At 60.3% G+C, this 14,717-nt stretch overlaps 1 protein-coding gene across 1 annotated transcript; it reads left to right on the top strand.

The window, feature by feature from the left end:
- The first annotated feature begins 5,072 nt into the window (after window positions 1–5,072).
- On the top strand, window positions 5,073–14,456 carry OVOL1 (ovo like transcriptional repressor 1). The gene is made up of 4 exons (XM_054570603.1): window positions 5,073–5,172; window positions 11,823–12,040; window positions 13,706–13,895; window positions 14,161–14,456. The coding sequence occupies exons 1-4, from the start codon at window positions 5,073–5,075 to the stop codon at window positions 14,454–14,456; spliced, it is 804 nt and encodes a 267-aa protein (XP_054426578.1).
- The last annotated feature ends 261 nt before the right edge of the window (window positions 14,457–14,717 follow it).

Below are 14,717 nucleotides of genomic sequence, written 5' to 3'. Positions count from 1 at the left end.
TCGGGGCACGTGCCCGGGTTGCCAGCCAGGTCCCCGGTTGGGGGCGCATGAGAAGCAACCAGACACTGATGTTTCTCCCCCTCTCTTTCTCCCTTCTTTCCCCTCTCTCTAAAAACAAATAAAGAAAATCTTTAGAAAAAAACAAAAAGTGTGGCTGTGGCAGGTCAGACACAAGGCCACAGCGGTGAGTCTAACCAGGCTCTCGGTCTCCTCCAGCTGGAGCCCAGGGCACCCCCTGCACTGTCCCCGAGGCCCCCGCTGGCCCAGGGCGCCTGCTCCTCTGCCCACGCCCCCAACTCCGCCTCAGGGGCTTTCTGCCCACATGCAGCCCCGCACCCCATCCCCTACTGGGCCCTCCCTGGCAGCGGACTGAGGCCCATGGGCAGAGCGCAGCAAGAGGCGAAGGGACCGAGCCACCCGCAGCACTTCAGTGTGTGCGGGGCTTTGTGGCCTCCACAGCACTGCCGTCAAACAGCTGGAAAGGCACTGTCTGAGCCAGGCAGAGGCCTCAGCACCGGGGCGCCGCTGGCCTGCTCTCAGGCTGAGTCCATCTCCGCAGGCTTCCAGCCTTCTGGGCGAAAACAAACTGACAGCATCGCTCGCAGCTCGGAGGGTCAGAGCCAGGACCGGGAGCCCCACCACTTCAGAGATATGTAAACTGAGGCCTTAACAGGCTAGGTGGCTTGGCCACGTCCCCAGAGACAGAGCCTGGGACCCCTGACTGGCCCAGCGCTCTTTCCTGCTTGTCCTCTCAGCATATCTCGGCTTCCAAAAGCCATCCTGCCTTCAGCTGCAACACCACCCCGGCCCTCCCGGAAGCCTTTTCTGAGAACAGGAAGGGCTGGTTCCAAACCTTCTCGTCCCTCCATCCAACTCCTGCCCTAGCTCTCCCTGGGCTGCCTGGGGTGGCAGTGCAGCACCAAAGGCAGGTACCGGCCACCGCTCTTTGGGGATCAGGGTCCTCACTCGCCTGCTGGGGTTCTGCCTGCCTTCACACCCCTGCCCATCATGCCAACGGGAGGTGCCCTCTCAGAACACCCAGAGTCAGCGCTCATGGCTCCGTTGGCAACTGGCCAGGCCACCAAGGCCTCCTGCTCGGATCTTAAAGCGGCGTCCTTTACTGGTCTCCCTACTGGCCGCCACCCTCACGCCCCACCTGCGACACACTCCATCCTCCCACTTCCAGAGTCCAAGCCTTCCCACCGCGATGAGCCTCATGAGGTGCCTGTCCTGCCCTGATTCTGCTTCCTCAGTTCCCACAGCCTCCCGTGCCCTCGAGATCCGGCAGCCACACAGTTCGCTTTGTCGCCACACAGGTGGCTAACCCCGCCCCAGCGCCTTTGCCCCAGCCGTTCCTTCCGCAGGCCAGCGCTTCCCCGCTCTGCACAGCGGGCTCCCACGTCTCACTCAGACCTCAGCACCCCCCGCCCCCGCCCCGTTACTATCCCGTCACTAGTCAAAGTCCTGGGTCACACTAATAGTTTCCTTAGTTTTTTGTTTACTTTGCATCACAGAATTCCCAGTGTCTAGTATCTGGTTGGGGTTCAATAAATATTTATTGGCCTTGGCCAGGTAGCTCAGTTGGTTAGAGTGTCATCCCAATACGCCAGGGTTACGGGTTGATTCCTGATCAGAGCACACACAAAAATCAACCAATGAGTGCATCAGTAAGTGAAACAAACCCACCCCTCTCTCTAAAATCAATAAATACAAATTTTAAAAAATACTTGTTGACTAAATTAAAGAACAAACGAATGATCTTGAAGAGGCACTGCACACCAAACAGAGCAGACGGCTGGAGCTCACAGTTTAGCTCCGTGTTTACCCAAGTTCACACACGTTGGTTCCAGAGCTGCCCGTGGACCACAGATGACCGGCAGATGAGTCCAATATGACCCACGCAGATATTTTGTTTGACTCATTCTACGTTTTTTTAAAAAATTGAGTCAACTTTTAAAAACTGATAGCATTCACATACAAACCTGGATTTTCTGCTTCTCTTGGAAAATGGATGGATGCGGCCACAGTGGGTTTCTGTGCTTAAGTGACATAATTGTCATGCCCCCCCCCTTTTTTTAAGACTTTACTTATTTACTTTTAGGGAGAGGGGAAAGGAACGAGAAAGGAAGAGAAACATCAACAGGTGGTTGCCTCCTGTACGCCCGCAAGTGGGGACCTGGCCTGCAACCCAGGCATGTGCCCTGACTGGGAATCAAACCAGTGACCCTGCGGTTCACAAGCCAGCGCTCAATCCACTGAGCCACACCAGCCAGGGCTGCCACTGCCCCTTTAGATAGGCACATTCTCCAAAGCCCCCACCACTGTCTAGTCTCTCCTTGACAGCCAATGCCAGTCGTCTGTTACCACTGACCTTGCACTATTGTTCTCCTTATAATAAAGAACTTTGCGCCCTGGCCAATGTTGCTCTGTTGGCTGGACCACTGTCCCGTGCACTGAAAGGTCACGGCTTTGATTCCCGGTCAGGGCACACGCCTAGGCCGCAGTTTCAGTCCCCCAGTCAGGGTGCATATGGGAGGCAGCCAGTTGATGTTTCTCTCTCACAATGATGTCTCTCTCTCTTCCTCTCTAAAAATTAATGAATGTATCCTCAGGCGAGGATTAAAAAAAGAACTTTGCTCTGTACTCATGCCTATCCCAAAACTTGGAACATGAAGTCTGAGTGGGTCACAAGAGTCAATAAAAATAGGATATTCATTCATTCAAAAAATGCTATTGCTAGCCCACCACGTGCCAGGCACAGTGAGAGGCGTGGAGGCTGAGCAGTATGGGTGGACATCCCTCCTTCTCGCGGGCTTCATTCCAAACACTGTGCAACTTTCTTCCCACAAGTGGAGACATTTCAGTTGCTCTCCCCGCCCTGGACTGCCTCTTGTGTCCAGGGTCATCCCTGAAGACTGCAATGGAGTATTCATTAAGTACCTACTGTGTACTAGCCCCTTGCCAGGGTCGAGCACAACCAAAGTGCTCAGTAAGTATTGATAGAATGAACTCAATTCGCCTCTCCCCTAAACTCTGTTAGCCCATCTAGTTTCTCCAGGACTTATTCAAAAGATAAGCACAGAGTAGATGCTCACTTAATGTCAGTTGAATGAAACAGTCCTGGCTAAGGGCAAAAGGTTCACAGGCAGGCATCGCTGCCCAGAGGCAGACCCCTGGGGAAGGAAACGGGGGGGAGGTGAGCACTGCGCCCCCCCCACCCCAGCCTGAGCCCACACCCCCCTCACAGGGACCCTAGGAGGTTGGTGACAGGATTCTCTGGTGACAGATGAGGAAACAGGATGGAAAAATAAGCCCCCTGGCTACATGTACAGCATCCAGGAAGGAGTGGAGGGGGTTCCCTTGCTCCCCAGGTCACACTCCCCACCCAGCTGGATGCTCCATAAAAGTCCTGCGGGGGGGGGGGGTACAAAGGGCCTCTAGAAGCTTCCTCACCCCAAACCCCTAAAAAACACTATCCTCCTTGACCAGATGTCTCGAAGTCCACCTTCAGTAGGCTACCCCTCTTTTCACCCATGACTTTTGGACTGCGTGAATTCCTTTTTAGACTCATTTCCTCCTAATTTGTTCCAGCAAACATTTACTATGTGAGGAAGGGGTATGTGTGTGGTAGGGACGCTGAGATGGGGTAGGAAGAGAGCTACAAAGAGCAAGGGGTCCCTTCCCTGCCCTTACTGTGTCATTTGGTAAGAGGAGCTCTACTGAGACCGAAGTGTCACAGTGACAAGCCTCATGGAGGCCACCAGAGCGCCGCAGGTTCTTAGAAGGGCAGGTCTTTCCAGCTGGACCTCGGGGGGGGGGGGGGGGGGGCTGGACAGAGCACGGCGAGAGGTTGCAGGGTGGGGATGGGGGGCTCCCAGGCAGGAACTCAGTCAAGGGCAATGGGGAAGGGGGAGTCCGCAGCCCTCCAGCCTTTATGTACCTGAAATCTGTCCATTTGGGACAACGATGAGGGTTCCTGTGCGTGTGTAAGCCCTGGGGTCTTTCGGGATCTCAGTGGATTCAGAGCAGTTTTAAAAGCCCCCTTCCTCCACAAAGCCTTCCACACTTTGCGGCCAGCGTTGACCGCTCTCCGCTTTCTATTGCGGCCCTGTGCGTAGCCGGCTGTCCGCCCACCGGCTGACGCACTCCTGCGGCCCGGCGTGCCCTCCCGCGTGGAGCCCAACAAATAGTACCTCTGGGCTGAAACACGAATCGCTCAGCCAGGCCTTTGGGATCCTGGGCCACCGGGACCCAGGCAGGGTTCAACAAGTGTGGGCCGGGCCGCCCGTTCCCGCCCGACGGTTTCGTGCCTCCCCAGGCACCCGGGGCGCGCCGTGCCGGGCCGGACCCAGTTAGGCGAGTTTCATTTCATCACCCGCAGAGCGTGCGAGCGCCGGTGCAAATAACGTTGCCTCCTCCCCTCCCCTGCTCCCTTCGAAACTCCCAAACTCCCGTTGGCGAGCGCTGCTCCCCAGCGGGGAGGTCCGCGCAGGCGGCGGCCGGGCCGGTTGGGCAGCCGGGTGCTGGGTGCCCTGCACCCGCCCTCCGCCCCCGCCCAACCACCCCGCCCAGGCCGCGAGGCCACCTCACCAGCAGCGGAATGAAAACCGGTTCGACAGGTAACAAATAGGTGGGTTGTCACCGTTATTTCCCAACGCATGCGCCGTCGCTCCCTGGGCCACTCCAAGCTAATTAGCTCAGATCACCCCTGCTCCCCGCCCCAGCCACCAACACACACCGCCGCGAGCCAATAAAGCGTGAACCCGTCCGTCCGGCTCGCACTTTAAGACTTCCCGAGCGGCCGCGGGGGACGCTAGTCGAGCCGGGAGACGCTTACCTGCCGCTTCCCCCTCGTCCGGTGCACCTGGCTGCAGGGGACCTCGTTCGGAGGAGTTGAAAACGGGCGCGCGGCGTCCAGGGCACGGTCTCTCGGTGGAACGCGGGGGAGCTTTGGCGACTTCTTCCCTGACGGGCTCCTTCCCCCTGGCCGCCTCCAGCTCGGCTCGGGAAAGGTGGGACGGCGCCGGCTCTGGTTACGGAAGCGGACAGTGCCGGGCAAGCAGCGTTCGAAAATGCCTCGCGCTTTTCTGGTGAAGAAGCCGTGCGTCTCCACGTGCAAGAGGAACTGGAGCGAGCTTCCAGACGAGGAGCGCGGCGAGATCTACGTGCCAGGTGAGTCGCCGGCCCGCGGGCCCCCAGCCCCTCGTTGCCCTCCAGCCTGGGGCCCCGTCGAGGCAGCGGACCTGCGAGCGCAGTGGCGCGAGCCCGGCGGCCGCCGTAGTGGGGGCGCCGGATTTAATGTTTAAGCGGCCGCAGCCCCGTTAGCCCGCGGCGCGGGGGGAGGGGAGGGTAGCGCAGGGGCGGCGGAAGGAGATGCCGGGTGGGGGCTGGGGCCCGGGGCCTCCTGGTGCGCGCGAGAGCGGTTCCCAGGCCTCGCGGCGGGGCCCGGAGCGGGCCCGTACGGGACGTGCGGGTCGGGGCGATGCCGCCCTCCCTCCACCGGCCCTAGCCGCGGCGCAGGGGAGGCAACGGGGTGTGTCACCGCTCAGGCGACCCTCCACTCTCGCGTCGTAAATCCAGAGAGTCGGGACTTTTATGAGGCGGGAAGAGGGCACTGGAGCGATGCCACCTGGGGCGGGGGCGCGCGCAGAGAGCGAGCTGGAGTTGAGATTTGTGCAAAATGTTAAGACTCAGAGTGTAAGCCGCCTTCATTGATCTCCCCCTCTCCCCCAGCACGCTGGTGGCCAGAAGGTCGCAGTGAGGGTCGGGCCGGTGGGGTGCGCGGAGACCGTGGGGAAGACGCTGGGCTGCACCCCATTTGCCCTGAAGACAAAGGTGGGATCAGTTCTCACCTCTGTTAGAAACGCGTCTCCTCCAACCTTGCAGAGGACACAGTTGAGCTAAAAGTTGGTTAAGGAGGCCGCCCCGCAGCCAGGGGACGAGGTCGGGGGGGAAGCTGGTGCACCCAGTTTATTTTTGGAAGTCGCCTTGACCGCGGCGTCGGAGTTACTTTGAATGAGTAACTTGAGTTGTTTCCTCCTCCCGTGGCATCTTCCTCAGTTCCCTGAGAACGCTTCTGCTCCTAGTGGCCTCCCCCACCCCCACCAAAACCTTCCGTCTGGAGAAAGCCAGTTTCCTTCGGAACGCCCCCTTCCCCAGGCCGTGGGGGTGGAGCGGGGGTGTGCCGAACACCCAGTCCAGCGCCTCCAAGGGGGGAGAGGTTGTAATTAACCAACCGACTTTGACCCTTGATCCGCTGGCTCCCTGGCACCGCCCCAGGCCTTGTAGGAAAGCGGTGAAATGAGGGCCGCGGGGCCCCTGGGAGCGCTCGTACCTCAGTTTCTCTCCTGAACACATTTTTGGAGAGGGTGGGTGTCGCGGTGTGATCCTTACGGCCTGACCCACCAGTATCCAAAGGCCTGAGGCGCTGGCGGGATGTTTTGTAGCCCAACCTTCGTGTCAAGCCGTGAGACGCCTTTTCTGTAGCCTCCTGAATACAAAGGAATGTGTGCCTTGGCTGGTGTGGCTCAGTTGGTTGGAGTGTCCCCCCATAAACCAAAGAGTTTCAGGTTCAGTCCCCAGTTAGGGCACAAACATAGGTTTCTGGTCCATTTTCCCATGGGGGGGTCATGGATCAGATGTTTTTCTTTCTCTCAAAAAGCAATGAAAAAATGTCCTTGGGTGTGGATTAAAGTTTTAAAAAACAAACCAAAAAACAAAAAACAAGGGAATGTGCCACAAGTATCTGATGACCCTGGGGGGAAACTGAGACAAAAGGGATGAATTGCCTTGCCCCTTGAGAGGGACTGGAGTGCGGGCCCAGGCTTCTGTCTGTAGTTGCTGGCTTCCCCAAGCTCCCAGCCAGCTGGCTGATGCTCGTCTCCCGGAGGGCCTGGTGAGGACGTCCGCCGCTTCCTCCCTCCTGCCTCCTCCCTCACCTGTGTTTGACTTGCTGCTTAGCTGCTCCTTGGGATCTGATAAACTGAACTTGGACTGTGGTAAAGGTGAGCTGAGAGCCTCGCGTGAGACTCCGTGTGCTGTTATTTTTAGTTTTATTTCACATCCCAATCAGGAACAGATCATGTGTTGACTTTTACAAAGGACAAAGAAATTCCGTTTGTTGAAATCGTTGACTTCTTTTACCCTGGTGATTTTCCCCACCGCTTTCTGGTGGCCGTAGTGGGAGTGGCCTAGGTGACCTACATCCTAGGGGTTGTCCCATCAGGTGCAGAGGAGGGCTTCTGGGTGTGTGTCAGCTGCTGGTGCTGTCCAGGTGAGAAGACCTGCAGGCCACTCCCTCTGCAGGACGGCCCCCAGACACGGGATGGGGGTCTGACTTGGAAGGTACACACACGAATCATGGTGCGTGTCCTCGTGGCTTGGCGAAGGGGAGTCCTGCGGGGTCAAGGAAAGGGCAGAAGTTAACTTAATTCTGCCTCAAAAGCCATGTGGCTCACTGGAGAGTTTTCTCCCAGTTTTTGGAAATGAGAAATGGAATGTTCTCGGGCCACGCTCGGGTACCTTAGATGGCTCGGGGCGGGGGGTGTTTTGTGGTGGCCTCTCCCCAGGCTGGGCCATCTATCACCAGTCAACTGTGACCCCAGGGGCCAGCTGGGCACGTTTCCTTCACCCTGCCCCATAGACTGGGTGCACCGTGACCAGCTGAGCGCTGACCGCCTCAGCTCCCCATGAGAGGCCTGGAGGGCAGGACAGTGGGGGAGGGTCTGAGGTCTGACCTCCCTGCCAGGGCCCTCTGAGACCCTCGGGGCAGCAGAGAGCACCTGCAGGGAGTTTCTTTTACTGACTCAAGGCCCCGGGCCCTGCCTGGCTGCTCAGACTCCAGGGCCCCAGCCTGACCAGCATTCTGGCCTCTCTCCCTGGGGCACATTTCAAGAGGTTCCCCCACCCCCAGGCCAGAACCTTTCCCCTGGCCTCACTCCCCTCCCAAAGCCAGGGAAGAGCCCCAAGTGGATGGAGGGCCACAGGGGGCAGGGGATGGCTCCACTCATGCTGGGAGTGAAGAAAGGGCTCACAGTTAAGGTTAAAATGCTACCTGTTTGGGCCCTTCACTTCTCTCTCCCCACCCCCTGGTCTCCCCTAGAGTCGCTCCTTTGTTATGTCAATATTGACTGTGGAGCGCTGGGAGTGATGCTGGTTTCTTAAGGATGAACTCGGCCACCTGTACCCAGGGGCTAAATTCCATTCCTTGGACGGAAGGGGGCTCCATGCAGGCCCTCCAAGCCCCTTGCGTGCACTGTTGCAAGGCCAGAAAGGCTCCTGAAGGCAGACGGAGCCTGGAAGCTGGAGTGACGCTGTCCTGGCCACGGCCTCCCAGGGCCTCTACCAGACCCCCAGCCGCCTGCTGCTCTGCCTCGGAGCCTCTGCTGGCTGTTCTGCCAGTTCATCAGCACAAGCCCGCACTGGGGAGGCAGCCAGGCCCCGCACATGAAGGAGGCTGGCGCTTTCTCAGCCTGGCCCTGGTGGGGCAGTGTGGGGACCGTGGGCCGCACTCTCCCCAGGCCAGGTTAGAAAGGCTGAGGAATCAGCTCAGGGCCCCAGAACGCACACGTGGGGGCGGGGAGAGATGGGCCCTCGGGTGGCGATTGTTCCTGCAATTCCTGGGGCAGCGAAGGGCACGTGGGCCGTGCTCTGCAAGCAGCGAGGCCGGGAGGGCGGAAAGCCAGACAGTGGACAGGGACAGAAGAGCAACTTGGGCCTGGGCGGTGGGCTAGCTGGGACTCCTTACCTGTCCCCTGGGGTGCTGTCACCCAAGCTGCCAAGCTGTTTGTCCTAACTTGGGTGACCCAAGGCAGAGCCCTGCCAGGCCGTTTGTCCCAGGAAGAGAGCAGGTGAGGGCAAGTCCTCTGGGCGCAGGGAGGATGGGAGTAAGCGCGGGCCCTGTTGGTGTCAGGACTGCGCTTCAACACTGTTGGCCTCCAGCAGGTCTCGGGTGGAGTCCCGCAGGGGCGCCAGCCCTGTGCTGGGCAGGGGGGTGGGAAGGACGCCAACGGAGCAGAGCTCCTGGCTGGTCAGGGCTCTCCACGCAGAGTGAGGGCTGAAGTGCACGCTTTCAATTTCACTATGGACATGGCATGGAAAGTGGTTGGGGGACGGGGCAAAGATAATGCCTGAGAGAAAAGCTCAGCATTCATAGAATGGAGACGCTGGGCCGAGAGGCAGACTGTTGCGTGTGCAGGGCTGCAGCCTCGGCCTGTCGGCTGGCACCTGCCTCCTTTTGGGCATTGCTGGCCGGCCCGATGGGGCCGCAGGAGACAGGCACAGGCCCCCTGCCCTTGCTGATAAGGGTGTCAGGCCACCTACCGTCCGCTTGCGCTGTCCTGACGCAGGGCTACCCCATCCCGCCACCTCACCCCCCAGCTCAGCGCAGCACCAGCCCTGTGGTCAGAGACTGTGCTTCCTCAAATCTCCTTCACTTGCTGTCTCTCCTCGGAGAGCAGGGACCAGCCCTTGTGCCCGGCGCTGGACAGAAGCCTTTGATGGAGCAGGACCTGGGATTCTGTCCGGTGTTTGACCCAGCAGCTCTCAATCCAAGAGAGACGGGACTAGCTGAGGGTGAGGGATGGGGAGGCCCTTGGGTGGGAAGCAGCTCATGGCCACAAGTTGGGCCCAGAGGAGGGGAACCCGCAAACCCCCGAGGGAGTGAGCCGAGGGCCAGGCTGCTTTGGCCTTGCCACACTTCACAGCTGTGGGCGGGCAATGAGTAGCCACAGCGGCCACCGCCTTGCCGGAAACATCTAATTAGGGGACAGAGCCGCACAAGCAGGGCCCAACCAGTTCTGCTTCCTGCCTCCTGCCATTCAGTGATGCCCAGTGACAGGGGCGGCACGCGGATGAGCGCGCCCTGGGCGCGCAGCCGCTTGGGGACACGCTCGTGGGGGCGGTGGGAGGACAGGTTGGGCAAGGTGGCTGGGAGGAGGCAAATGCCCCCACCCGGCAGCCGTGGGGCTGCCCCTCTCTCGGGGCAGAGGAGGCACAGAGGCCAGGCTCACACTGTCCCCAGCTCCGCAGCACCATCGTTTCAAGGTTTTGGTGATAGGAGAGAGGCAGGCACACGGTCTCCTCCCAGACTGGCCTGGGTCCTCAGAACCCTGACGCTCACCCCCAACCTGGGCCTGGGTCCTTAGAACCCTGCTGCGCACGCCCCACCCACCGGAGCAAGGGGCCTGCTGTCCGTCCGCTGGATGTGCGGCCAGCTCCCGCCTTCCTCCTTGCTCATGTTCTCTGGCACTAAAAGTCAGAAGACGGTAGAGGTTCCTGTTTGTCTCTTCCTGGATTGAGACAAACTGCCCCCATCTCTTGCACCCAGACAGCCGGCACTGCAGCAAGAGGGACCCCCAAGAGCTTGGGCCTGACTCAGCTTTCAGGGGCTGGGGGAGGCGCCACGCCAGCTCAGAGGCCAGGCCAGGGCCAGGCACTGGTGAATCAACGCTCAGAATGAGGTGGCTCATTAAAGTCCCCCGGACAGACGGACGCCAGTGCCAGCAGAACGGGTTTTGGGCGGCGGGCTGGCGCATTCTTCCCCTGTCAGACCTTTGTTGTGTTTGAGGGGGCGAGAGCCAGGGCCTCTCCCGAAACTTCGTAACTTCGGTGCTCTCATATTCACTCACCATTAGTATGCTCCTCTGCCTTCCCCCACGTCCCTGTCTGTCCCTGCCGCAACGTCCTGGGAGAGGGGGTGAGGGCAGCAGCCCTCCGGCCCCCGGGGCCTGGTCCACGCTGTCTCGCCAGCTATGTGCTGCCAGGAACAGAGGGCCTTGTCATGGGTCTGATGCCCTAATTCAACTTTCTCGGTCCCTCTCCCTGAAGCTCACTCGTTCTTTCTCTTGGCCTGTCTTCGTGGAAGAAAAATCTTGACTGAACTGAAACACTAGATCATTCGCCCCAGCTGTCAGTTTGAGACTTGTTTCCTCTGTGTCACTCAGAGCTCTTCCTCCTTCTCCCTAGCCAGGACGAGGGCCAAGCCTCCCTGGCCCCGTTGAGCGTGAGGTGTCTGTCGTGGGGAGTGGTGTGTCAAAGGCTGCCAGGTATCGGTGCTGCGGAGGGCGGGAGCCCAGCCCTCACTGTGCCAGTGAGCGGTCCCTGCTGCGGGGGAGGGTTGCGTAACAGCTGGGCAGGCCGCCCAGGAGACTGTTACGCAGCATCCACCTGCTGCTCCCTGACCTCCTCCCTGCTCCACCCGCCTGGCCTGTTTGCCTGATGAGCTGGGCCCGCGGCAGTGGGGCGCCGGGAGCCCTAATGGGCTGCAGTAGCAGGGACGGGCCCATCCACGGGAGGAAGGGGCTAGGAGCACCCCTCTCCCTGACCCCCGCCATGCCGGCAGCTAAATCTGCCTGGGGGAGAGGCCCGGGGAGGCTCAGAGTGGCCTAGGCCACCAGGAACCCTTCTTGGGTGGGGACGAGTCCCTGGACACAGGGCCTCCGTGGCGCCCTTTGCCCCGGCAGGAGCATGGATGAGGCCTGGAATCCAGAGGGACTGGCCCAGGCGGGGCAGGCAGACAGCTCTGGAGGGATAATTGGTGGGGCAGGTTTGGTCCTCCCAGTTCCGCTAAGACACAAATTACTCAGCGGGCAGGCCTGTGGGTCGTGGCGCTTGGCTGGCGTCACCTGTAATTACCTTAATGGGGCAGGAGGGAGGTGCAGCGTGTAGTGGGCTGGGGGGAGCCCTGCTCTGCCACATGCCTGTGAGGGGTGGGATGGAGGCTCCAGGTTCCAGCCAGCTCATTGCCAGGGAGCCTTCTTGAAATCCCACTGAGTCCCCCTTCCTCCACCAAGCCCCTCACCCGGCTCTCCTTCTCTCTGCAGTCAGCCTGGGCTTCTGCTCAGCACAGCCCTACCCGGAACCGGAGCCGTCGGTGGCCGAACCCCCTTCTTGCCCCCTGGCTTTGGACATGAGCCTTCGAGACTCCACCTATAGTGTGGCTTCTGGACCCTGCGTGGTGGCCCAGCTGCCCTCTGAAGACATGGGCCGCTTGGCCGATGCCCAGAGCAGAGACCATGGCTTCTCGCGCACCAAGATGAAGGTACGGGCCCTCGCACTGTCTCCAGGGAGCAGAGCCATGCTGGCAGCCGGTGTGCAGCCTGGAGAGGTGGCACAAATGGAACCTAGGTAGACACTGGCCTTGGGTCTGGGTCCTGGTTTTTGCAGAGAAAGCGAACCTCGCTGGGGCCGGGCCAGGGGCTGGAAAAGAAGAAAGATGGGTGCAGAGTGAGAACGCATGCCTCGGGAAGAAGCAGTGGGGTTCCAAAGGCATTTAACACTGTGGAGTGTATTCTGGGGATTTTGTTTCATTTCTGGGCTTAAGGGGAGCCACCTCTTTACACCGAAGTCCTAGCAAAATTGGGAGACAGGAGACCAGCTTAGTAGCTTCTCCTGGACCCCCACCTGGGCTGCAATGCCAGTGAGATCTGGAGCTCGCTTGGTGGCTGACTGTCCCCCGTGCCCGAGTATGCCGCTTGTGGCAGCACTCGGGGCCTTGCCTGTAGGGCAGGCCTGGTGGGCACCCCATGGTGCTCAGCAGCAGAACCAGGAAGTTGTGCGCCAGGCAGCAGAAGTGCCCCTGCTTTCGAGGAGTGAGGAGCGCACACAAACGGCAGGTCTGCCCCTGGCTGGATGTGCCTTCCGGAAAGGCACAGGACGGGGAGGCACCTGCCAGCGCTGATCTGGTGGAAGGGCCCTTGAAGCACTGTCCTGTGTGCCAAAAGGCTGGAAAGGACCGGCAGTGGAAGGCTGTTCCTTCCTCTGTCACCTGCAGAGGCCAAATGAGTGTTGTAACTCAAGGAGAACCACCGAGACAGGTGCCGGGTTGGCTGGAGTGCCGGCACAGTACCCAGGGCCCCCTGCACAGCCTTCCCCCGCCCCCCGGCCTTGGGTCCCAGTGGGTGAGGAGGGCGAGCAGACAGACCCGAGGTCCCAGGAGAGCCGGTGTGCTGGAGTGAGTCCTGGTCTTGACTAGCTGGCAACCACAGGCATTCAGCTGGGCCAGCGCACTGCAGGGGGAAGGGGTGCGGTGTGACCGGGCACACTCGGTGCACAGGGAGCTGAGGAGGCGTTGCCGACGACAGGGCATCCCACAAAATACCAGCAACCTCAGAACATTAACAGAGGTGGAGCATTGAGACCACATCTCCACTTCTGAATAGATTTGAGATTTTCCACAGTTACAAAAAAAGGAAGAGAAAATAAAAATGTTTATAAGCAAGAGAGCCATCAAGAAGCAAAGGGGCTCAAACCCCGTCAGGCCTGGCTCAGGTAACACGAGGGGCTCCCTGGAGGGGCCTCCAGGCGCACAGCAGTGGCCTTGGCCCAGGGCGGCCCAGGAGACCGTGTCGTCGACATTTTCCCTGTCCTAAGGCACAGACTGAGAAACTACAGGGAAAGATTTGGGCTCAGTGAAAGGATAACTTTCTAGCAGGTAGAGTTGCTGAGGATGAATTGCGCTGTTTATATAGGGAGTTGGCCACTCATCTCCAGAAAAGAAGGGGCTGGGAAGCAACCTTGGGAGGGACTCGGGAGCCGCACAGGACGTTGACCACTGACCCAAAGGTTCTTTCTGGCCCAGTCACCGCTCATCTCTGTGAGCCAGTGGCACGGAGATGTGGCCTCCGGGGTGGGCAGTGCTTTGTTCAGGGGGCCAGTGTGCAATGCCAACTGCTGAGTAGCTCACGGAGACTGTCCTCGCCCACAGGTGACTCTGGGGGACAACCCCAGTGGGGACATCTTCACCTGCCATATCTGCCAGAAGACCTTCTCCTACCAGCGGATGCTCAATCGCCACATGAAGTGTCACAACGACGTCAAGAGGCACCTCTGCACCTACTGTGGGAAGGGTTTCAATGACACCTTCGACCTGAAGAGACATGTCCGCACCCACACTGGTGAGCGGAGCCCCGTGGTTGGGCGCCCGCCTGAGTCCACGTGGGAACCTGCAGCAGGGCCTGTGGTCTGGGTGATGGGTGGCCGGGGAGGGCACCTCGGCGCTCGGGGCAGAAGTCCTCCTCAGCTCGGCAGTTGGGTCACTCGGGGAGCTGGAGACAGACAGGCCTCCGTCCCGTCCTTGTCCCCAGAGACAGGCGGCTTGGCCTCTCCGGGTCTGGGGAGCTGCTGTCAGGTCCCTGATGCCCAGCCCTGTCCCCCTCGCAGGCGTCCGGCCCTACAAGTGCAGCCTGTGCGACAAGGCCTTCACGCAGCGCTGCTCCCTGGAGTCTCACCTCAAGAAGATCCACGGCGTGCAGCAGAAGTACGCGTACAAGGAGCGGCGGGCCAAGCTGTACGTGTGCGAGGAGTGCGGCTGCACGTCCGAGAGCCAGGAGGGCCACATCCTGCACCTGAAGGAGCACCACCCGGACAGCCCGCTGCTGCGCAAGACCTCCAAGAAGGTGGCCGTGGCGCTGCAGAACACCGTCACCTCCCTGCTGCAGAGCAACCACCACCTCTGAGCGGCCCCGGCCCCGCCACCCCGCTGCCTGGCCAGCCCACCCTCCTGTGGCCTCTGGCTGGAACTCTGGTGACCGGGACTGGCACCCCCAGCGCACGTGCTCCCTCGCCGCGCACTGACCTCTGCTCGCGTTTGTGTTTTTACGCTGTAGGCGGGCGTGCTCTGAGCCTGGGCAGATGCGTGTGAATCTGGGGCGGGAGGCAAGCCCTGGCTTCCTTCCCAGAGGAGGCATGGCAGGGTGGTCCTGTGACTGTCCCCCTCT

The sequence above is a fragment of the Pteronotus mesoamericanus genome, unplaced genomic scaffold (assembly GCF_021234165.1).
Source record: "Pteronotus mesoamericanus isolate MK-2021 breed Mesoamerican mustached bat unplaced genomic scaffold, CSHL_Meso_final contig_214, whole genome shotgun sequence".
Taxonomy (NCBI): Eukaryota; Metazoa; Chordata; class Mammalia; order Chiroptera; family Mormoopidae; genus Pteronotus; species Pteronotus mesoamericanus.
Note: the sequence above shows the minus strand (reverse complement) of the source record. Positions and strands in the feature narration are given on the sequence as shown.